General features: G+C 42.2%; 1 protein-coding gene across 6 annotated transcripts in view; it reads right to left on the bottom strand.

Annotated features, from left to right (window-relative positions):
* Nucleotides 1-59: 59 nt before the first annotated feature.
* tns2a (tensin 2a) overlaps nucleotides 60-23,556 on the bottom strand; it is a 55,185-nt gene continuing 31,688 nt past the window's right edge. For 3 of the 6 annotated variants that reach the window (XM_042408874.1, XM_042408879.1, XM_042408880.1), the window contains exons 4-28: nucleotides 22,444-22,482; nucleotides 21,889-21,930; nucleotides 20,645-20,694; nucleotides 19,956-20,139; nucleotides 19,565-19,615; nucleotides 19,329-19,451; nucleotides 17,912-17,976; nucleotides 17,376-17,459; nucleotides 15,505-15,617; nucleotides 13,605-13,665; nucleotides 12,988-13,063; nucleotides 12,418-12,547; nucleotides 9,659-9,724; nucleotides 9,347-9,463; nucleotides 6,930-8,504; nucleotides 6,482-6,647; nucleotides 5,049-6,244; nucleotides 4,783-4,914; nucleotides 4,512-4,607; nucleotides 4,284-4,361; nucleotides 4,008-4,085; nucleotides 3,390-3,558; nucleotides 3,141-3,209; nucleotides 2,791-2,820; nucleotides 60-2,442 (exon numbers count right to left, since the gene is read on the bottom strand). In XM_042408874.1, the coding sequence (XP_042264808.1) occupies nucleotides 2,304-2,442; nucleotides 2,791-2,820; nucleotides 3,141-3,209; nucleotides 3,390-3,558; nucleotides 4,008-4,085; nucleotides 4,284-4,361; nucleotides 4,512-4,607; nucleotides 4,783-4,914; nucleotides 5,049-6,244; nucleotides 6,482-6,647; nucleotides 6,930-8,504; nucleotides 9,347-9,463; nucleotides 9,659-9,724; nucleotides 12,418-12,547; nucleotides 12,988-13,063; nucleotides 13,605-13,665; nucleotides 15,505-15,617; nucleotides 17,376-17,459; nucleotides 17,912-17,976; nucleotides 19,329-19,451; nucleotides 19,565-19,615; nucleotides 19,956-20,139; nucleotides 20,645-20,694; nucleotides 21,889-21,930; nucleotides 22,444-22,482 (4,929 nt within the window). In that variant the 3' untranslated portion in view covers nucleotides 60-2,303. The remainder of the gene's footprint in view (nucleotides 2,443-2,790; nucleotides 2,821-3,140; nucleotides 3,210-3,389; nucleotides 3,559-4,007; nucleotides 4,086-4,283; nucleotides 4,362-4,511; nucleotides 4,608-4,782; nucleotides 4,915-5,048; nucleotides 6,245-6,481; nucleotides 6,648-6,929; nucleotides 8,505-9,346; nucleotides 9,464-9,658; nucleotides 9,725-12,417; nucleotides 12,548-12,987; nucleotides 13,064-13,604; nucleotides 13,666-15,504; nucleotides 15,618-17,375; nucleotides 17,460-17,911; nucleotides 17,977-19,328; nucleotides 19,452-19,564; nucleotides 19,616-19,955; nucleotides 20,140-20,644; nucleotides 20,695-21,888; nucleotides 21,931-22,443; nucleotides 22,483-23,556) is intronic. The other 3 variants (XM_042408875.1, XM_042408876.1, XM_042408878.1) reach the window with 3 other exon arrangements.

The raw sequence follows: 23,556 nt of genomic DNA, 5'->3' as shown, positions 1-23,556 counted from the left end.
TTGTTTCAGTTGTTTTTTTTTTTTTGTTTTTTCAACTCAAAATAATAAACCCAAAAGCATTTTAGGTACCACATCATTTCAGTTTAATTCTATTCTTCATTTTTGCATACAAAATAGCATAATATCCTTTTCAAAACAAATGTTTCCTTTTTATGTCTCATACGCGTTCCTATAGCTGCATGTGAAAATATATTACTACATAATATAGAGATCAACAAGAAAACAGACCACAATATATTATCGCTGTAATACAAGTAGTGTTTTTCTAGGTTTTACCAAACAAGGCAACACACTAAATAAATGCGTAGTAAAAATACAAGAAGCAATAAGTACAAAAATATAGCTGGATAAAAAGCTTATTAATACAAGAGTGCTTCGTCTTTGGTTAAGTACGTCTGTCTTTGAGCCACTGCTTTGCTTGTGTGTGTCTCTTGTTAACTTGATACATCGATACGTGACAGTTCTACACTGATGTGTGCATGTGAATAATAATGTGGTCACAAAGTGTGACTCAGTGAACGAACACCAAACATTTCACGGCAATGGTGCGCTTTAACACTGTACGCCCTTCCTCGTCTAGCTTTTTCCCCGTTTCACTTACGTTTCTTTAAGAGCGGACGTAACGATACTCTACCTGACATATTTACCTGATTACCCTCAACACACCAAAACCTTCAAAACACACGCACACACACACGCCTCTCCCTCTCACACACACACAGCGGTTAAAGTTAAAAACCTCACATTCGTTTTTACTTTCATTAGAGAGTTATTTCTCTCGCTCGCTCTGATTATTAAAGTGTGAACGGAAAAAAAAAAACAACCCATGATTGTCAATTGTGATTAAATGTGTTGTATGTTACACTGGTAAAGGTGCTGCAGAGTGGCTGTAAATATGCTGTACATACATCTGAATACCTGAACACCTCTACATATAGAAACTAAATTACATCATCAGGGCTTTGGTCACTTTTTAACAAAGAAAAATAAGGCATTTTGTAACAACACAAAATATAAACACCTGCTGTTTTTTTTTTGTTTTTTTGTTTTTTTAAGGCAGTTATTATGTGTGAAATGTTGAACCTGTAGGGCTTTGCTGCCCTGAAACAGTGCAAGGAAAGATCCTCTTTGTAAGCGCTCCACACAGCCTGCTCTGTGTGTCCGTAAGGCTCCTTTCAGTATTTCTATCATTGTTCAACTGGACACCAGTCTGACCAAGAGGATGAAAAGCTGCATTTAACCATCATTTAACCAGGAGCCTGTATCATGAAGCAAGTTCGGCTTAGTGTTGCTTTCTTTGAGCTACATGGCTTCAATGAGCCTCACATCGGTGACCCTGGATTACTGGTGTCACGAAGCTGCTTAGCAACTCTGGATTTTCCTATCCACCTACCTGCAAGGAAAGTAGGTATTACCAGAAAAAAATCATGTTCAATGAGGTAAAAGATCAATTCTTATCATACGACCAGAAAAAAATGAGAGGCTGCTGAAAGAAAAGGAACCAAATAGATAAATCCCTGATAACGTCTATCTGACTGAAACATTCCACTTATAATTTACTGTGCTAATTAACAGCATGAGATATTAATATGAAACTGAAGCTGTTAGTCTGTTAGTGTGTAGTTTTAAACTCGGAATGGACACAAAAATGTTTCCTCTATTTCTGATATAATTATTGTGGCAGATAAAGTGATTCTACTGATCTATAAAAATGTCTCTACTGCTCTTTCATACTTGTCACTTGTAAAGTCGGTACTTTTTGTCCATGTCTGGATCTTATACAAATGTTTACTCAATTTTCCCAGTGGGCGTATTGTTGATGGCTTTTGATTTGATCGTCTGAACTGAATCTGCTCCAAAGCACGTTAGCTTTACAGCATAGGTTACCATGGTGATCTACCTCGGTTTAAAGTGAACCAGCTTCATGATACAGGTCCATGGCAGATGTAGAAGATGGATTGTTGAATTTTCTCCTGAAGCCTCCTCATCCTTGGAGGAGTTGTAACATTTTATGTCATGGCTTTGTCTGTACACTGTGTTTTATTTAGTCTTTTTCATCCAACAATACTTAAATATAAAACTGAAATGTACTGTAATATTTTCAACCAAACATTTAGGAAAAGGGGGACTGCTGGAGCAGTAATTCCTAACAAGTAAATTATAAAATTTGTGTTGTTGCCCAAAGTCAGAAAAACAAGCACCAGCACACACAGGTGCATTCATGTACAGTAAATGCCTTGTCACTATATGCTGCATGCCACTGCTTGTATGCTCTGAGTTTGGTTTCCTGTCTTTGTCCCCATCTATCGGCGTTGTGACAACATGACCTTGTTGATAAAGTTGACGATGGCAGAGGCAGGTTGTTCGGGGTCCAGCTCGGCAAACAGGTGGCAAACGTTTTCTGCCAAGCTGCCCGGCTTCTTGGCCACGAAACCAAACACCCTAAAGAGAGGCGAGAAAGCAGATGTGAGGAAAAAGGAAGACACAAGAAGATGTAGGTTACTGAGATTACACCAATAGTGAATTTGTCTTGTCAGTAAGGCAATACCATACTGTCACTTTGTCACTACGATGATGGAATTAGTATTATGTATCATGGGGTCATGTAGGACTTGATTTTCATTATTAAATGTAAATAAAATGTTTGCTGGAAGGATTTTGCCAAGCCTCACACGCAAACTGACGCCATGCAGAGGCTCTAATTTCTCTAGCGCGCCTACACAGCCTCTTGGAAATACACACATACATACACACTCGCTTTCTCTCAGTCACCAAACACAGAGCACTTACTTAACAGTGGTGTTGTCTGTGTTAGTCCACCTAAAGCAGAGAGAGAGAGAGAGAGAGAGAGAGAGACCAGACTCAGACATACACATGCAGGCAGAGCTGCCAAACAAGCTGATGCAGCTGCAGCCTCAGCCACAGCTGGCATGCTCACAAACATTCACACGCACTAACAAATGAGCGATACATATCCATGCGAGGGCTCACAGCAACCAATGCATTAACTGATCATGGGTGCGATGAATGAATGGATGGTTGCAGTGGCGTGTCTATGATTTCTGCTGATTTTAGGTTAGTTGTACTGCTACACAGCTATAAAACCCAAACAAGATGCTTCTTTTCTCTTAATCACCTACCTCCTGTCCTTAGGGTCGATGCTGCTGAAGGTTACGCTGTTCACTGGGTAATGTCTCCTGAAGAAAACCCTAGAAGAAGAAAGATACAGTACAGATAGAGCAAGATGTAAGAGGCCTGTTGTCTGTGAGGCCTTTAGTTGCAGCAGCAGTGTTGTCCATCATCAATAATAAACTAGTGGGTGTTGAATGGTAAAACAATCAATGACTGAAAGAAAGAATTAGAATATTAATTGGTGGGATGTCTCTTACCTGCGCTGGCTGTCGGTCAGCGTGATGCCCTGCGATGTCACCTTGAACTGAACCACAGTGGCGGCGGGGCGCGGGTTACGACCCAGGGTAGCGTCTGTTGCCTTGGCGATGGCCTGGGGGCCGGTCAGAGACTCAGTTTCCACAGAGTTCAGGTAGAGGACATTACAGGCTGAAGGAAGAGGGAAGAAAATGATAAATGAATTGTCAGAGAGCTGTCCTGGCTGGCATCTTCAATCCACCGTCAATCCTGGTATTTTATGTAAAAAAGTCAAGTGTAGATGAAGTTATGTCTATTACAGGTTTAAATTGCAGTTTTCTTTCCATCTTTTCTTTTTATGATATTGATATTTGTAGTAATAGTGGTCGAGGTGATTGATACATTTACTGTATACTGTATGAGCAGTGTGTGCTTAATATCCTTTCATTTGATCTGTTTTGTAATTGTCAGATGTCCTTCAACTGATACTGCAACAGAGTCAGTATAAGAAATTACAGCTATACCTGAGACTGTAGAGAGTAATAATGGGCCTAATAATAATTACCTCCAACTGTGTAAAGTATATACTGTACATAATAATGTAACATGAGTGGAGATAGAAGGAAGGATGGTGAACTCACCTGCTCCTTGTTTCAGCAGGTCAGCAGCCGTGCTGATGTTGCTCACTGGTTGAACTTCCTGCACCTCTCCTATCAGATCTGACAACATGGACATCTGACTCAGTTATATCAGATAAAAGTGCATCTCCTGCCACTTTGAGGTTTTTACTGTAAGGTTTGTGTTTAAAGAAACATTTCATGCCTTGTTTGAGATGTCAAAAATGCATTTAAGGATATTATAACATTAACTTATCTTAGCTGTCGTGCAAAAAACTACCAGTGTTTAGGAGTACCAACCTTTTTCTGTGATCTTCAGAGCGCAAGGCAAAGAGATGGGTGTGATGGAGTGTTGGTAGACTAATGCAGACAGACTCCCTGTGGATACAGATAAACATCGAGTGGCTGATTAAATCACAGTCAACTGCATTCCCTATAGGCAACATGATTTATGTAAAAAATATCCTCCCTCCTTAAGTTGTCCCATTAGTACTAATGGACCTGGAAAGTCAGGGAAGGGCAACTTACCAAAGTAAGGCTCATTCTGACATCCTTTAATCTTAACTCCGCGAGGGCCTGTTTCTATGAGGAAATGTCTGACCAGCTGTTCCAGAGGGTCGCTCACTGTAACAGCAGTGATTTACTGTTAAGTTTGATACATCATTGTCAACCAAGGACAAAGCAACTTCTGAGTAAGTCAAATGTCATAAAATAGCCTGAATGGCTAAATTCTGCTGCTGAACATTAGGAAAAAAATATGAAAATGAGATATCTAAATAATGTAAACAATCATTTGTACCTTTGCTGCTGTGGTTGTTGACATTGGGAGGAGGTGTAGCCACCTTCAGTGCCAGACCGTAGGCCCCCTGGAAAGAGTTACTGTCCCTGATCAGGAAGGTTCCTGGCTCTCTTTCCTTCAGAGCTGCAATTGCTATAGTCAAACACAATCAATGTTAGGAATGCTTCATTTTATAAACTGTAATTCCAGGAAAAAACAAGATATTTCATTAAAGTTACTGAAAAGTACATCAAAGGAAATAAAGAGCTTTACCCTTTCAGACCTACCTTGCTCTCTGGAGATGCCAGGCTTGTACCAGAACTTTGAACTGTCCTGGACAAACTTCACACTGACCCTATTTTCAGCCTCCACCGATGACACTACATCATTTTGGCCTGCAGGGGGCGCAATTTCCCCCACTGTGGGAGAGAATGTGACATGGTGCTGATGCTGGGTGGTGCTGGTGGTGGAGGTAGGAGGCACATGGCCCATGGCTGGCCTCAGAGTCCCCACCCCATCGTTGGCTGAATCTTGCTGGGCGGGTGGGTGACGCTTCTCCGGCAAAGGCGGCTGTGGATGAGGAAGGGGTATGGAGATGGTGGAGTAGTTGGAAAAGGAGGACTGGTGGAGCTGCGGGGTGTGTGCCGTGTAGCAGTGCTTCTTGTTAGTGTCCAGAGCAGGAGCGTGTCCCTCCATGCCTGGGTAGTGGTGATGTGGGGGTCCCTGTTGCTGGATGTGGTTCGGATGGTGAGGATCTGACCCGCCCAACATCAACCTCCTGCCCAAGGTGGCAAAGCCGGGAACAGGGGCATCAGAGATGGGGGAGCCCTCCATGCTGCTGGATGTGGGCTGAGGGGATGACGATGAAGCTGTGGCAGGAGATGCAAGGGCAGCTGTGGAGTTGGGGGTGGGTTTTGGGACTTCTGGGTGAGAAGATCCGTTGACCTGCGCTGCGGTCGGTCCTACAGAGCCGATGGCCTGGCTCTGGCTCTGAGGCTGGGACACTGCTTGTGTCACACTGGAAGGCAGAGCAGCAGCCTCTGAAGGATGGGGAGTCTGCATAGTGAGAGGGCAGGGTTGGGGGTGTGTATCTGGCACAGAAGAAGTATGGACGGGGGATGAAGGGGCCTGGCAGTGTCCCTGGTTTGATGTGGTTGGTGTCACAGAGTCAAAAGAAGAAGTGTTCTGCGTTGACAAAGGTGAGGGTGCATCTGAGCTACAGTGCTGCTGTTGGGGCGTGGCAGGGGACGGGTCTGTTGGTGCAGTGCAGTGGTTGTGGGGTTCTGTTTGAACAGGTGTGGTTGTGTGTGGCTGTGTGTTTTTGGCGGCCTGCGGCAGGGATGACGGGTCTGTGTTGCTTCTTTGGCTTTCCTGGACGATATTATCTGCACGGTAGTGTCCATCCTGGGGCTGGGATGCCTCATAGTCACTGCTGATGATGTCTGTGGTCCGGATCTCATACTCTCTCCCTCCTGGACTGGGACTTAAACAGACAGACATGAATATTACTGTCACAGGCCTGCTTGTGATCTAGTGAACTAACTACCCCCTGTATGTTTATGGTCATCAAGTGACAAACACCTAGTCGGTAGCATTGCCCTTGGCTTGGATGTTTTAAGCACAGACTAGCTCTTAAAAGACCATAATTTATTTACAATTCAACTGAAACGTTCTTGCTGACACTACTCTCTCACCTAGTAAAAGAATAAAAGTGGAATACCTTTCCTGTGTACGTAGAGGGCTGCTGGTGTGCACGGGAGTGGGTGGTCCAGACATGTCAGATGGCGTAGAGCATGCGCCATGGCCCTCTCTGTGGACCCTCTTAAAGGAACCATGGGTAATGTGATCCCTCCAGCCCATACTTTCACCAGAGCTACGAAGGCCATCTGAGAAAGGAAGGGAACAATGCACAACATTTACAAAAAGTAACCTCAGTTAATTTGATCTCATAGTTACTAAAAATTTAGATTCTTGATTTGAACATATTAAGCCTGTAAAACCCAAGAAAAGGTGATTGTGAGAAATGTGAGTAATGCGTAAGGCATCCGTCTATTTATGCACAAATGTTTGCTGCATGCTGTTGTTGATTACGGATAATTCAGCTCCTCCCAATTCTCGCTGCTGAAAGAAAACACATTTCTGAGTGTTTCTGTTTTAACATGACTCACCAGTGTGTGAGTCAGAGCTGTATGACTGCTGAGAGTCAGGGTGGTGATGGTGGTGGTTATGGTTATGCTCGGCAGGTCCATTGCTATGACTGCAGGGCCCCGTCATGGAGGAAGCAGGGGGCAGTGGGGATGTGGACTCAGACTGGTAGCCCGAGGCGTAGCCCCTGCTTTCAGACGGCGAGGGCTGGTAAGGTGAGCAGGGGCACACCTGGCGAGGCGTTTGGTAACCGCTGCTGCTGCTGCTGTATTTTAGGTCCAAGTGGGAATGAGCATGGGACCTCGACGCCTCTGGATAAGCTGGATGACCTGATGGCAAGGGGTCGAAGGTGAAGGCTGGGAGATCATGACCGTGTGGGCCGTAGGAGGCTACAGTGGCCCTTCTGTGCCAATATTCAGCCTCTCTCTCCCTCTCCCACTGCAGCTCAGCCTCCCTGTCTCGCTCCCAGTGGAGGGACAATTCTCTGCCTCGCCTCAGTCCAGGATCCCTCTCCCAGTGAAGCTCTGACCCTCCTCTGGGTATCTCTGGCTCCCTGGCTCTCCTAAGCCCCAGCTCCCTCTGTTGAAGCTCTGCCTCTCTGTCCCAGTGGAAGCTGTCGCCTCGGTCCAGCCTCAGGCTGTGATAGGCTGCTGAGTCTTCCCTCCTGATGCTGCAGTCCCGACAAGGGCAGCCAGCGGGCGGCATACCATCCATTAGCATTATGTCATGGTATGTTGGGCTGGTGGACGGTTTGGGGTGGTGTGGGTGGGGATGGTGGTGGCTGTGAGGTGGAGGAGGGTGGTGGTAGGGGCCGTAGTCGTCCTCTCGACAGCAGAGGCGACCTGATGCAGACAGAGAGTGGTGGTGGGGGTGGTTGTGAGAGTGAGGGGTAAGGTCTGGCGATGGGTAGGGGCAGAGATGGCGAGATGAGGGAGCCTCTGAGCAGGAGCGGTGCATGTGGTGTTGCGGGCCACTCTGGCGGTCCCACACCAGATCTGGAGGTGGAAGGGACTGGTGGGGGTTGTAGTGCTGGCACAGATCCATATGTGATGGAGGAGCAGCTGAGTTGGGGCTGGCAGAAGGGGTTGCCCCGTGGTGCCCATTGGTGCCGGGAGCCCGATCGAGGCAGTAACCATTAGGCATGAGGAGGGTGCGGTCACAGCCAGGCTCAGCACAGCGTTGGGACCGATAACCATCCCGGCAGGAACATGACCGACTGAGCCTCAGTGTCCCAGTTCGCTCTGAGGGCAAGGAATCGCCATCATCCAAGATGGCAGTCTCCCGCTCTCCATCCCGGTTTCCCTCTATGCCTCCGAGAAGGCGTTCAAGCTCCTCTCGTTCCTGTCTGGTTGGAGGTGGCGGACGAACGGGCTCCTCCTGGCGGTCAGAATGGTGTGATGATTGGTTTAAAAGGCTGGAATGGGCTGAGAGGGCGGAGTCAGAATGGTGAGAGATGACATGATCAGGCCTATCTTCTGCAAGGCCTGGCCCGGGGCTGCTGCCATTGGTTGAGGTGAGAGAACCTGAGCCGGGACCCCGGCGTTTCTTTATCTGAGCATAGAGACTGCCATCTAGAGGACCTCTGGTGTGGGCAATATCTAAGACAAAAGAACAAAGATAATCCGTTTTCAAACTGACAGTACACATTAGCTATGTATAGTGGGAATTAAAAGCCTTTTTAATTTTATTTAACAGCTACTGTGCTTGGTTTTTGACTGCAGCTGGTTCAAAATGCTGCAGCGCAACTCTTCACTGGTACCAAAAACCACATCACTCCTGTATTGGCCTCTCTTCTCTGGTTCCCAGTCAAATGCAGCATTGATTTTAAGATTCTCTTATTTGTTTTTAAAGCACTGCATGGACTGACACCTGCTTATCTTTCTGACCTCCTCACCCCCTACTCTACCACCAGACACCTCAGATCTGCTGACCAAGCACTGCTCGTCATTCCACGCTCTCAGTTAAAATCCAGAGGTGATCAGGCATTTTCCATTGTTGGCCCTAAACTGTGGAACACTTTGCCTCTCATTATTAGATCCTCCCCCTCAATTGATATTTTTACAACCTGTCTTAAGACCCACCTCTTTTCTTCAGCGTTATAATAGTCATCATGAAGACATGAATGGTCACACACTAAATTACTTTATTTATTCTCTATCTATTCTCTATTAATTATTTGTTCTCTGTGCAATGCTATTGTATTTTTAGGATTTAAATCCAATTTTGATTTATTTTATTCTACACTTTTATTAATTTTCCCTTTGATCCTCATAGCTTTGTCCGTGTTTTCATTTGATTGTATTACTCAGTCTCTGTAAAGCACTGTGGTCAATTTTTGTTGCTCTATAAATAAATGGACTTGACTTGGTTTTCAGTTCCACAACAATTGCACTCAAAATTGAGCTAAGATGGGATATAAAGAGAACAGCTGGTGTGTTACCCTCAAGGCTGTCTTGGTATCGCTGGTTAAAGTTCTCATAGGAATCCCAGCGAACCACTGGGTCAGCAGTGTTGTAGTCTACTGTGACAGCTGGGTCGTTCTTCTGGTACTCGCGGCCTGAGGAAAGAAAAACACATTTAATTTCCATTCATTTGCATTTGTTTCCTTCCTTAACCCAAAGCATTTTTGATTACAAGCTTTTAGATTCCAGTTCAGCATTTGCATCAATTTCTATTCTACCCCTTTGGCAAAGATAAACTGAAATTTCAAACTATAACAGATATGAAGAGGACTTCGAAGTAATGAACCGACCTTTGATCTTCTCAGGTCCGGAGGAAAAGACAAACTCTACTGTAGCGTCAGATGGAAAACGCTCATCTGGGGAGAAGAAAAGAAAAAAATGTTCAACAAAACAAAAGCGGGAATGTTACACATCAATATGTTTAAGTTCTCAAAGATCATGGTGAATCGCTGTCTCTTTCTCTTAAGCCGTGTTTTGACTACAGGAACTTTCCCCTAAGAACCTTTTGAGGAACTCAGTTCCTCCACCTGTGTTTCCACCAAAGGGACCAGGGTCTAAATTAAGTTCCAGGGAGTTTGTTTTATCCCCCCAAAAAGTCCCTGCTCAGGGGGTAGCACTTTCCAAAAGTACGGGAACTTTGGGGGTGGGGTTTGCAGGGATGACTGTTGCTGATTCATTCGTAAAAAGAAGAAGTACTTTAGTATCGATTTAGGACCAGTATAGGACAAATTGGGGGTGGGGGGGAGGGGGGCATTTCTCTTTGCTTGTTAACGTTAAAAGTGAAGTAAGGCATTGTTGTTGGCTTCCTGATTCATTCTAAAAAGAGCAAGAGAAAAAAAGAGAGATAACACCAGTGAGCTGAGAGCATGAGTGAGCGTACGAGAGAGAGAGACAGCATGGCGGTGGTCGAGCAAGCTGGAGAGTGAATGAAGAGAGGGAGCAGCGGTGGCGAGAACAAAGCCATGAATGAGAGAAATAAAATATTATTTTCTGATTGTTAGCGGTTACATTTTAAAGCAAAAATAAAACCAACGCTCTTAGTTTCTGATTCATTTTCCTTCTCTGCATTTCTTCCTTTCATTCATTCATTACATCCATCTCATGCAGCACTTAATACAAAGAACAGTGCGAATCTGTGTTGTTGTTTCCTCATCATGTGTTAATACTGCTTGTCTAAATGCTGCCATCATTTTTAAACTCCTCATGGGTCTGATTTGCATGATCTACCCGGTTCCTCAGATGCGGTGGAAATGCGAACAGGACTGTACAACAGGGACTTTAAAGTTCCAAGTTTAGTCCCTGAGATTAGTTCCTCTAGGTCCAAAGCACCTGGAACTTTTGGTGGAAATGGGGCTTTATACATTACATCCTCCAAATGTAAATGTAATCTCCTCATGAGACCTAGATTTATGAAAGTGTACAAGTGCTTCAGTGATGCGGGGGACACCCAGAAAGGAATCAAACAGTGTTTCAGCTCTAAACATACTAATATATTCCACAGATGTGTTTGAGTTACATGAACCCACAATGGTGTGCTTATGTACATTTATTATGCTTCATTTAGTGTAATGGATTGACCATCACGCTTTTACATGCATGCCTCTCAGCTACATGTAGTCTGTCATTTCAGAGAAAGTGAAACCAAGGAGGAAATGAAGTAATGATCATGTTCACTATGGACTCATGCAATAGACACCAGTGCTCACCTCCTTTACGCTCACAGGGATAGTTAGAGAAACCCTCTCCCTCCCTACAGTGCAACTCATTCTCACTCTACTCGCCTCCAGAGAGCTGTTATTATTTCTAGGATGGGGATTAAGCTACTACTATTTAGGGATTTATTCAATCACGGTATTATGAGGCCAGACCACTGTGAATACATTTCCACAATGCAAGTCAATTACTTGAACGTGGTGATTATCCTAGCAGTATAAACAAATTGTGCCTAAATGACAATTTAAGACTCTCCAAGGAAGGAAAATCAGGCAAAATTCACACTGGTCTTTAGGAAGCTATATTATTTGTTCTTGTACATCTAAAGTGAAACTATGTAACTTCTGAAACAAGAAACAACACATTCTTAAAAGTTGAACTTCTAAAAATAAAAAGCTTCCTTTCTCACTTCTGCACACTGAGGGATTTTGCAGCTAAAGACTTACTTAGTCTGGTATGACCAGTTAGCCTATTGTGGCTAATATCAGCTAACTTTGGATAGATGTTTCTGTGTAACTGACATTACTGGGTCAGTTTGGTGACTTCAAGACTCCTCTTTACTTGTGCTACTGTTACTCTGTTTTAGGATTCATCATAATTGTTACTTCAGGTCACAGTGGTTCAACAAATGTTACATGGTCATACTTTAAATATGCACTAACTGGTTGTTTGGAGCAGAAGCTAGTTGTAAACACGATAATGACATTTTATGACCTTATAAACTTGTTAGCCAACAGTTGTCTATTTATTAAGACATCCAGCAGATAACCTTAGTATTCATTTGGAGTTGTTTCACCTGAAACAACCTAATGAATAAGCACAACATTCGCTCTTGTTTTAGCTCTGTTTTGGTCTCTACCAACTCCACTGTAACTTTGTCTTTCTAACATTTGGTGCTGTGCAAGTAGTGTTCAGTGGGTTTGTCAAAGATTTTCTCAGAAAATAGCTGCCTGATGAGAGCGGTGAGAGTGAACCAAAACAGTAAAGTTGTGGGCCATAAAACCAAAACAATGAGTTTAAAGATGCTGTACCTTAAAGAGAAACTGTAAATTGGGGTGATAATTAAAAAGATGAATTACAGCTCATTTAAAAGGATGCAGATGCAATTGTAGTCATTGTCCATGGCCCATGCCACACAGAATAACTGCTCTACTGCAGGACTTCCAGAGGATGATTTTATCTAATATTGTAGTACCAATGCCAAATAGGTACAGGGTTAAAAGAGCTGTGACTTGCTTTGTCTTGAGTAAAAGTATCCTTCAGCCCTATAGTCAATCCCCTGTGATTTCTAATCTTTGACCAGTCGCTTCCTTTTCTACCACCTACATAAACGTACCAGTACAAGCTTCATCCAGCTCCCCTTTGCCAAACCAGAGCTGAGATCCGTGGATGGTGCAGGTGTGGAACTGCAGCCTGAACACCGTGTCTCTGTCAGCACTCTGGGCTTGCCTGTGGTAGCATTTTACCTGCAGAGGGCAGCAGAGGGGGGGAGTAGAAGCACAGATCAAACTACATGCTGGATAATGTGGGTTAGGAACAGTAAATTTAGGGTTTTGTGTTCCAACACCCACACTGCACAAAACAGACAAATTATGATTCCCTGTGGTTGATAAAGATGTGTGGTAACAAAGTGACAAATACTTATTCAGATTTGATCATTTATATTTTAGAAATGAGTTATGAATTTCAGTTAATTATTATTAGGTTTTCATTAAGATCTTGAGAGCAATGATAAGGACTGCCAGCTTCTCATTATTGTTCTTTTTTTGGCCTCTGAAATGTTGAAACACTTACAAAAAACTGAAAAAACCCAACTTAACTAAAGTATTTATGTGTTTGAAGAGTCACAATTACAACCCCACTCATATCTGGGGTCCTCTGCCATTTCCTTCCCATGTGAACTCACCATGATGTCACCCTTCAGCAGCAGTGCTGGTTCAATGGTCACACACAGTCGCCTTCCTCCAGTGCCTTGAAGGTCACTGTAGACAACACAGAGTACACAAACAAGCCTGTTAGATAACTAAAAGAAATCACAAGGGACACAAGCAGATAGACTTTGTGACCAAACAGGGACAAAGTGAAACAGATTGATTCACTTGTTTGTTTGCTGCCACAGACGACTGATCTTTTCATGATCACAACTTGTGACTGTATAATCATGATGATTTTGTTTAAATGATTGATTTAAGCATTATTTTGATTATGTTTAAATTTGAAAAAACCTAAATTCAAGGTGCTGGGTCACATATTTTGGTATTATTGAGGTGATGATGGCTACACTCCCATTTATTAACATAGAAAGGCATAAACATGTTAAAACAATAAAGCTGCAAGATAAGAGTTAAAAGCTGGATTGAAAAACATGATTTCTTTTGGGTAATTCTCTTCACTCTTGTCTCTTTAATAACACTGTGATGATGTTGAAACCTCAGCTCATGAAAGAAAACACCCTTAAGCCAACAAATACGCTCTGGCTTATCTGTGCAATCATTTGGCCATATGACAGCAAGAGAGACTCACTATATGCCTGAAGTGTAGACCAACTGCATGGACTGGTAGATCTTCAGGAAAGGGTAGTAACCTGAGGAGAGAGAGACGAGGGAGAAATTTAGACATAGCGAGCATTATCAACATGAAGACAGAGGAATGTGCTGACTGCCACCCCTCCTTCTGGACTTGATCATTAGATTAAAAATAAACACATGAGTGTGTGTGTGGGTGGAGGGTGAATGTGACCGTCTATGAGTTGTGCAGTGGGTAAAACTGCTGTGATTCAGGAGGAAAGCATGTTAGAGCATCACATCAACACAAATATCACATCACACACAGTGTACAGACGCAGTCTTTGGCCCAGACTTCTGTACAAGTTTCCCTCCCACTAAAGACGCAAGTGAGGGACAACTTAAGGAATCATGTTTTTCATGAATGAGGATAGACTGTATTTGCACATTGTGACATTTTGTGGTGTAATGCCCAATAATATTATAATATTGATAATAAAAGTACAGTTACTACAGCCACCGCTATAAGTTTTTTTAAATTGATGCTTCCCCTTAAAATAAACTTTTTGACAGACATCCACATGTTATTTTTACTGTGTACACATCCGTCTGGCCACAGTTTGTACGTGGACTTATAACTATTTATTTATAAATATTTAGTTTGTAAATTAATTATTTAATAATTCAGGTTATGATGAGAATGCCTCATGATTTGTAGAAACCATTTAGGATCCTAAATGTTTTAGATAAAGCGGACATTCTTTAAATATTTTTCAGCATCACATAAGATTAAAGGAAATTATGCTGACAGATGATTAAAATATATGAAGGACAACAGACTCTGCCGGATAAAAGAGGGAAATATTACTAATCCACTATTTTTCAATGAGATGTTGATGCAGAAACTAATGAAATCGAAAACTTGGGTGTGATATCAAACCTATGTTGGTTCTGTTATTTCTCTCAGTATTAAACTACAGTGTCCAATCACTTACAGATTTCTAGTAAAGGTGTCTGTCTGTCTGATAAAAGACTTCAGCAAAGGCTGGTCAGGAGTATCCTTGTAGGGTTGATGGGCCTCATGCAAGAACATTTTCATATTCTTATCCTAAAAATCCTAAAGACTTTTATCTGTGAGCTTTATTTCTGTACTGTGACAGAAATAAAGAGGGAATGCTTTGGCATGAAGTTAGATGCTAAAAAAATGAATGTCTTTCTAAAACAAATTGGTCCGTGATGGCAGACAGTCATATGACAGTCACAGAGATATTAGAGGAGACAATATTACAGGTGATGTTACACTGTCAGCTGCAATAGAAGATGATACTGGACAGAGACATGCAGAGAGACACAGAAGCAGCTGTCGGAGTGAGTTTCATAACAACTACTGAAATGTAGAAGTTGCTGTGCCAAAATATGATCATAAAAGTTATAAAATCTAAAAAATCTCGCAGGATATGATAATGTAAAAATGTTTGTTTTAGTTATATATTTTATTTTTGTTAATTTCAGTATCATATTTAAACTCCAAATTTATTCAAATGAGGCCGTTATAATCGTAAGTAAGAGAAGTGTTTCTCCCCTGTGAAGACATGCAGAGATGATCTATTCATGACTTGTACGACAGGTCTGGACCACTCGTAAATTTCATACGTACCCAAGAGAAAATTCTCAGTATGAGAAAATTGATGAATGCCACAAATGTTCTTAAATCACTCATACATGCCTCTTAAGAACACATCTGTTCGTACAACTGCTTCTTGCATGAGGCCCAGTGAGAGCATTGGAACATCCTTCATAATGGTGGATCAGATCAAGGATCAATCAGATAAGGGAATTGAGATGTACCCATGGAGACGCACACATTAGCAACAGGCCGATAAATGTGATGAGCCTAAAAACAAGTAACACACACACACCTCCTTCACCCTGGAAGTTGGGGAGTGACGGGATGAGAACTTGGTGGAGGAAAAGTGGGCTGCTGTTCATCTTGATCGCCCCAGACAGAAGGCCCCCAAAGTAATAGATATACCTGAGAGAGAGAGAGAGAGAAGGGAGAACGAAAGTGGGAAAGATGCTTATGATATGAGTGTGATAAAAATGGCGAATAAGAATAACAGATGGAGACTGAGATCATGTACAAACATCTTTAAAAGAGAGAAGAAAAATGCAAACAGCCCTGGAACAGACGATGCTGTTGCCAGATAGCCAGCAACAATGGTTTCTTCAAAAAAGGACAGAGAGGGACGGATGAAGAAAGCAAAAATTATCTTGTTTACCTAAAATATCTTCCCGTCAGGTGACTTAATATTTCATGTGTTTGTCACAGCTTAAGTTGATTTAGGACAATTCTCAAATCTTTTTCTTTACACTAGTTTTATGTCGTTAATCACAGTATAAGATTACTGTAAATAAGTGAGTCTGAATTTTCTGAAAGTATATTTCTGTTAAATAGAAGAGCAATCAAAAGAAATTGTTCGATATTTTGGGGAATGAGAAAACTTGCTTTCTTTCCAAGAGTTAGATGAGACGATTGACACCACACTCATGCTTGTACACTAAATATGAAGCTTGGTCAAGCAGGCAATTAGCTTAGCTTAGCATGAAGACTGGAAGCAGGGGGGAAGCAGCTAGCTTGGCTCTGTCCAGTTTAAAAAATATGTCTACTAGTACCTATTTTTACTGATTAACACATTATATCTCATTTGTTTAATCCCTACACAAACACAAGTGTGAAAAAGTCAAGTTGTGGTTTTACAGGGAGTTACATTATTGGCTGGGTCAGTGACTTCCTTCTGAGTCACTGTGAGATTGGAGTGGAAATTTGTAACTGTTTGTGTACGGACATAACAAACTAGATATAACGTGTTAATTAGTCAAATTTAAAAGTAATGATAGGTTTTTTTTAAAAATTGACAGAGCTGAGCTAACCGTTTCCCCTGCTTCTAGTCTTTATGCTAAGCTAAGATAATCATCTCCTGATGTAACTTGATTTTAGCATATGAGACTGGCATCTATCTTTTCGACTAATTCTCGGCAAATAAGTGTTTATCCTAAAATGTTGAAATATTTCTTTAACTATTATCTTTGACATTTTAAATGTATTGTTGCGTAACATTCTCTTTTCTATTTCAACTGGACATTTTTTGCAATGAACAAAAAGATGATGACATGCAGTTAAACTAGCCCACTGCATTTCATCTTATGGCTTTTTCTTAACTAATGGAATTTGTTGTAATTGTTTTAAATTATTTTATTGCTTATGTTTGGGATTTTATTCACTGTTAATTCTTTGTTTTCTGTTATTTCACTTTATCATCATCATTTTATCATTACTTTAATTTTATTGATTGTATTCAAGGACCAGCATCTTTGCATTTATTGAGACTGTTCCATAAGCCTTTTTTCAAAGCAGAGATCTTGACTAGCAGGAACTGCGGCGATATTATATTGGATATTCTATCCCCGTAAACCATGTTTACCATGTGACAGTGAGCCAGCATACACAATACCAAGACCTTGAAACTGAAGCAGCTAAATGGGATTCAGCAAATTTATTATTTACACCTGTGCTTTTCCTACTTTGACATGACAAATTTCTTACCTGAGGTTAAACATTAATCAAATCCAGTTGTTTTACAAATGAAGCGCTTCAAGCTAAAAGCTGTTTTCTCTTTCTTCTCCCTTTAACAGGATGCAGGAAGGATGCATTTATGTGGGATACCCTCACCCAGCCCTTCATCCCTTTACCCCCTCCCAGTTGCCCCTCAGATCATCGGGTGGCCTCTACCTGTTTTGGGACGGCTGGAGGGAAGAGGACACCTTATCTTCACAGAACTTCCTCATGGCGAGAGTACTGAGAGCCTGGTCCGCCCTGCACATAAATGCATGCAAACACACAGACACACACATGCTTTCAGCCATCAATTCCCATCATGGGACTTGCACCAGACTCTCTAGATCCCAGAAAGTACATGGAGAGGATACAGCTGGCACTGGCCACAGGATAGACCAGTTTCCACTGTTCCTGTGCAAAATCCACAGGGCTTAATTTATCAAATGACTTATCAACAAAGTCTGAATGGAAATCATTGTGCAGCATATACTTGAACTAGCACACATCAGCCACTAGACATACTGCTGTAATATTTGGCATGCACATTGAAGTATTTGCAGTAAAATCCAATATGTTTCTGCACGTCCATTCATTAACCTTTAATGTCTTCCATGTGCAGATATTCTGATGAAAAGGAAAATGTCAAACTGTGGCTTTGGACGCTTCATACACACACACACACACACATACACACACACACACACACTCACCCTGCAGAGATCTTGCTGTAGTGCATGTAGGCTGCAATGATCACGCCTGTTTTACCTTTGTTGCCCTGTAGGAGGGAGACAGAACAACAGCAAAGTGGTGTAAGACCATGAAGTCGTAATGTGCTGATTTCATCCCCAGGCACTGTGGTTTGTATGGAGACAGCTGATTTTCACAGTTTTCAAGACCTGACAGTTTTGACTGCGGGGGGGGGGGGGGATTTTTGATAGAGAGACAGGAAGATAGACAGAAAGCGAGAGAGCAAGAGAGATGGAGACTAGGCAGGGACATAGAGGGATGTGGACAGGCAGTGTGAGTTCAAATTAAAAAGCTCCCTGTGGTTTTTTTTTTTTTCTCACACCGGGTGCTCCGCACTTCCTGACACATTCCAAAGACATTCCAGCTTCAAATTCCTAATGTGACCCCTCCAGATACCAGTAAACAGGCTGCAACTCCACACAGTGAGCACAAATTAAAGCTTGTTTAGCAGAGTGCGTCTCTAAATGGAAGATTCTTCATTGACATAAACTTGTTTATTCCCGTCTCTGGCGTGATCTGCAGCTGGGAAAGAGTTGCCTGTAGCTGGAATGTCCTGGAAAGTCAGCAGACCACAGAAGTAGTCTGGTTTTAGTATTTAAATTCTCCTGACCAAAACCAATAAATAAAACATCCAGACAAGCCGTGGGAGCTCGGTCGCCCTCAGTGTTAGCTGGTCACTGTTTGGCAGCTGGGAAAAGTTAATTTTGAGTTGACATAAATGATCACTAAATGATGCATTACAGTGTGGATGTTTATTTTTATAAAACGTTTATTGAATTATATGGTGAACTCTGAAACTTTATTAAAGTTATGTTTTACCTGTAATAATTAGGCAAATTTATTGCATTTTAAATGGCGTTCAATGTGCCTTGAGCTCTCCATTAGCTTTGGCTGAGAAACTGGTCGCTGACACACTTCTCCTGCATTAATATTGTACAAGCAAGAGGAAGTTTTTATAAGTTGTGAATATAAGCTGTCAATGAAAAAAAATGTTGGGTAACCTGCTTGTGAAAAATCCCTTTGACCAGTGTTTATCATTTTTCTTTATATAATAATTAATAATATGGTGGGTTGGTAATCCAACCAACTGCATTCATGCTAATTCATTAATAAATGCTTATTAATGCTGCTTTACAGCAATAGGAATATCAGTGGTAATGTTATTGATTAACAGGTCTGTTTCAAGAGTAATGACATGAATCATGTTTTTAAACTGCTCACAATATTCTCTAAAAACTTGCAATACTACATCATTTTGCCGTTTTGCTACATCCTCCAAAATGTGCTCATTACTATATTCTGATACATCTGCTCGTTTTAGAGCCTGGGAAACAGACGGGCTTCCGTCTGAAAAACCCCGGCGGCCCCCTGAACTCTGACCTTGCAGTGCAGGACCACCACGTGCTGGGGGTCAGAGGTCAGCCATGTCTCCATGGCCTTACATATGGCACAGATCTTATCCAGCGGTGGGGCGTGGAGGTCGGGCCAGCCAAAGTCATGAACCTGTTGGTGGACAGAGACAGAGGAAAGGATCATGTGATTTCAGGAGATTTAATTAAAGGCTGCAAACTGAATTCTCAACACCAAGTTACGAGAATTACGAGAAGAAGTTATACCTTTGGATTTAATCGGGTGATATCGTGGCGCCTTTCGGAGAGATTCAAGAGCTGGAACAGAAAAGAAGTTTAATATCACTGCATCTCATCCACCCATACAGTGTATCCAGCCGGTTATCATTTCAGATATTTTGTCATGGGTGTGACAAAAAACAAAACAAATAGACCGCTAATATTCAGGTTTCTAATTGTATTTTGTGGCTTCAAATTTTCTGTGACTATATTGTTGTCTATTGTGCAAGAAGCATCTGGAGCTGAAGTCAACCAAATACTCTGAGGAGGGAGGCAAGATCACAGCTGCACGAAATACCACAAACAAACTATGTGACTTCTTGTGAAAGCCACTATAATTATTGTACTGTACTGTACTACTGTATATTTGTTCCCTCACCAGGAATTTGTCTTGATGTTTGGACTTGAGCATGGCTGCCACCTCCTTCAGGTTGATCCGGTATCGCTGCTCTTCCAGCTTTGGGGGGAAGAAGACAGAGATGATCCTCTCTGTGATGTAAGTCAGGTCAAAGTCGTAATGGCGCTCCATCACTCTCTCCATCACACGGTCCACACTGAAGCTCCTGGAGGAACAGAACAGGGGTCGGGTGGTCATGCAGAGGAGACACACAGAGAGAGAGAGAGAGAGAGAGAGAGAGGTGGACATGGGTCAAGATGTGAGCGTTACTACAGGTTGTTTGTGGCAGCTCGACATGAATGTGCTCCTTCAAACAGTTCAATGAAACCCCTGGCTGGACGGACAAAGAGAAAGAGAGGAAGGAAAAAAGGAAAAGAGAGAAACTGGATACTGAGTGTGACATGTGGGTCAGATCAAAAGCCAACTTGCTCCATCACATGGTTGACAGTAAACCTTGCGGTAAGAATGAAGGAGAGATGGTGATTAGTCTGAGGAACAAGTGAAAGAAGGCAGAGACAAAGAGGACACTGATTAGAGTGTAGAGCAGTGCTGACGTGGAAACCCACAGACATTATTTGTATTGAATGAGTCCTACAGAAAATTACTCTTTGGAAGAAAGCAGCTTCAATAACATCTTTTGTTGTACATAAAATGAATGGGATGACTTTTACCTTGGTAGGGTGTTTCTCTGTTTGGTATAGGTCAGAGACTTGGTGGACCCCTGTGGAAAAAACAAAATGCAGTTAATAATAATTAATAATTAATAATCAGTCAGCTGGCCAGTCAGGCTATCCATCGGTCCAACGCAGCTTTCCTCCGACACCGCCGTCAGGTCACAGTGAAATGGAAGTCAGAGCATCTGACAAGGCCTCCACCCACACCTGCCTCACCTGCTTTGATCAGGAAGAGGATGATGAGGATGAAAACATACTCTTTTGAAAATGTAAACAAAGTCTCTGACCCATGATATCTCTCTGCTAGCTACTACTGCTCACTAGCTAACAGTAGAGTGTTGGTTTACATGTTGGGCAGGGTTAACGAGTTCAAGATGAGTCGTCAGAATATTTTACATATAAATATTTTACAGGATAAGAGAGGGGGCCCCAAAATGATTTTTGACATACAGTATTTTTGTCCGACCAGGGGATCCCAAGCTCTTTCTTTTAAACCCCGTCCACTCAATGTTTCCTTTCATGCGTGTTTCTAGTTAGTTTCTGTTGTGCAAATGAAAACTGCGAGTTAAAACTGCAAAAGAGGCAAGTTGAGCTTGTCCTTAACATGACATTTTGGTTTCGGAATAAATTCTGCATTAGTATTGGAGCGATCTTGTTAGTTATGCAAGTGGCGTTTGTATTTAGTGCTAATTAGCAAATGTTAGCTGAGATGGCAACCACGGATGTATCATAAAAACTGGATACCAGACACAAATTCACTCAAATGAAACAAACAAAAATGCTTCATCACTTGTCTTGTTTGTTTGTTGCCCCTTGTGCCCCCAAGCACCTTCACGTGAACCCTTTCCATTTGTGACGCTACGATATTTTCGTGCCGTCGTCAGGCTAAAATAACAACATAGATATCTCATGATTTAGTAGGCAGTCATTAAATCTGCAGCATGCATTCAAGCTCCTGAGGGGACAAATCCTTGACAAACTTGTCTTAAGGGATTGTTCCTTATTTTCACAGTGACTCATATTGTATCTGGCATTGTTCTCACTTTGGTTTGTTTAGTATACGCTAAATCAAATTCAATGAAGCCGCAAATAGTTCAACCCTGACAGTTTGGGAAATTTCCAAGACAGATAACATGACACTATGGGGGGAAATACAGAGGAAAAAGGAAGCTGCAGGGATAAGGTATAAGGGTGAGCATGAGGAAGCCCGGCAGAGAAGACGGAGGTTAAAGTGTGCTCACCAGGTGTTGGATGTGTCGAGAAGGAGCGGTCCCTCTACGCTGCTGGATGCAAAGAAAGAGGGGTGAAAACATAAAGGAAAAAGGGAAGACGGAAGATAGGAGAGGGGGATTTTAAAGAAAGGAGGCAGGCGGGGGGGGGGAGAAAGAAGGATGAGGAACAAAAAGAATGATTGATAAGAGGAAGTAGGGTAAAGGGAAGAGGTTGAAAAGAGGTGAGAGAGAGGAAGAAGGATAAAGGAGAAAAGGAGGAGAGAAGAGGAGGAGGATACAGAGGAAGGAAAGGAGAGTTAATTAAACAAACAGACTCTCTGATGGATAAACATCACTACTTCCTACAGCAACATCAACATTTTTTTTTCTTCAGGACTGGAATCCTGCAGTGCTCCAGGAATGAACCGAGCTCAAACTGGGCTGAGGGCTCGACTTCCCAAAAGGAATTCAGCAGGAGGAAACCATACGGTGGTTTTGGAAAGCCATACCTTGTAACTAAGGATAGACAAAGAGGGAGAAACTAGTCTTTTGAGGAAAAGATATGAGTAAACGAAGGAGACTTACCAGATCATTGGAGGGAGCTGGGATGCACGCCGAGGTCACCTGGAACACACAAAGACAGCCACATCTGAATACAGGACGGAATCACACTTGCACAAACACATTTAAAAAAAGAAAAAAAAAAAAAAAAGAAACATCCTTTTTGCTTCAGGACAAAGGGCAGGGTCACCGCTCGGAGATGATTAAGAGCAAATGCTTCCTCAGACAGTAAGATAAAGACCAAAAAATCCACAAATAAAAAAACTATTTGTGAGCTTTAGAGGTGTTCATTGGTCTGCTCTTTCTTTTTATCTATGAATAGAGAAGGCTAGCTATATCCCCTTACTTCCAGTCTTTATACTAAGCAAAGCTAACCGTCTCCTGGCTGTCACTTCATATCTAATAAACAAGTATGAGTGTATCTATGATGTCATTTAATGCTTGGCAAGAAAGCAAGTCAGCAAATTTCCCAAAATGCACTCATACTACAAGGCCAAAATATCCACAAAATCTGACAAATAGAGTACTGTAGCTAATCATTTTTATCCTTTAAACAATTAGAGGACAATGAAACAGGTTTTTCTCTTCATAATGCACTAAAAATGTGAGTGACGGGAAACAAAATCCTCCTTCTGTGCAAACAGGTATTTAAAGTTTACATGCATAGAGAGAACGACATTTTTTAAGAGCTCCATTAATGACGGATTGAACACAAACAGTGTCCGCCAAACTACTTCGATGCACTCAAGTGCCAAATAAATACAACTACAGCTGACGTTTGAGAGCATGTTAACAAAATGTAAAGTATGCGCAGATGTGAAGCCAAACACACAGCTGGAGGAGCGCTGAGACAGAAACATATACATACTGAGAATGACACATCCGATTCCCATGTCTGTTATGGGCCTACAGGTCATTGAACTGTGACCAAAGGAAGCAGGAGCTGAACAGCAGCCCTAATGAAGGAGGCTAAGGGCCACAGTCATGCTTACGTAACTCACGCAACACTCGGACACACGCACACACACACACACACACAAATACAAAGCAGTGTTCCCGCAACATAGCCCTTTTTGGGACTGTTTATTTGGATACAGGAAAAGGGCAAGGGCTTGTGTATATCTCATTGTGCACAAA

The sequence above is a fragment of the Thunnus maccoyii genome, chromosome 4 (assembly GCF_910596095.1).
Source record: "Thunnus maccoyii chromosome 4, fThuMac1.1, whole genome shotgun sequence".
Lineage (NCBI taxonomy): Eukaryota > Metazoa > Chordata > Actinopteri > Scombriformes > Scombridae > Thunnus > Thunnus maccoyii.
This window is presented reverse-complemented; position numbering and strand designations above follow the sequence as displayed.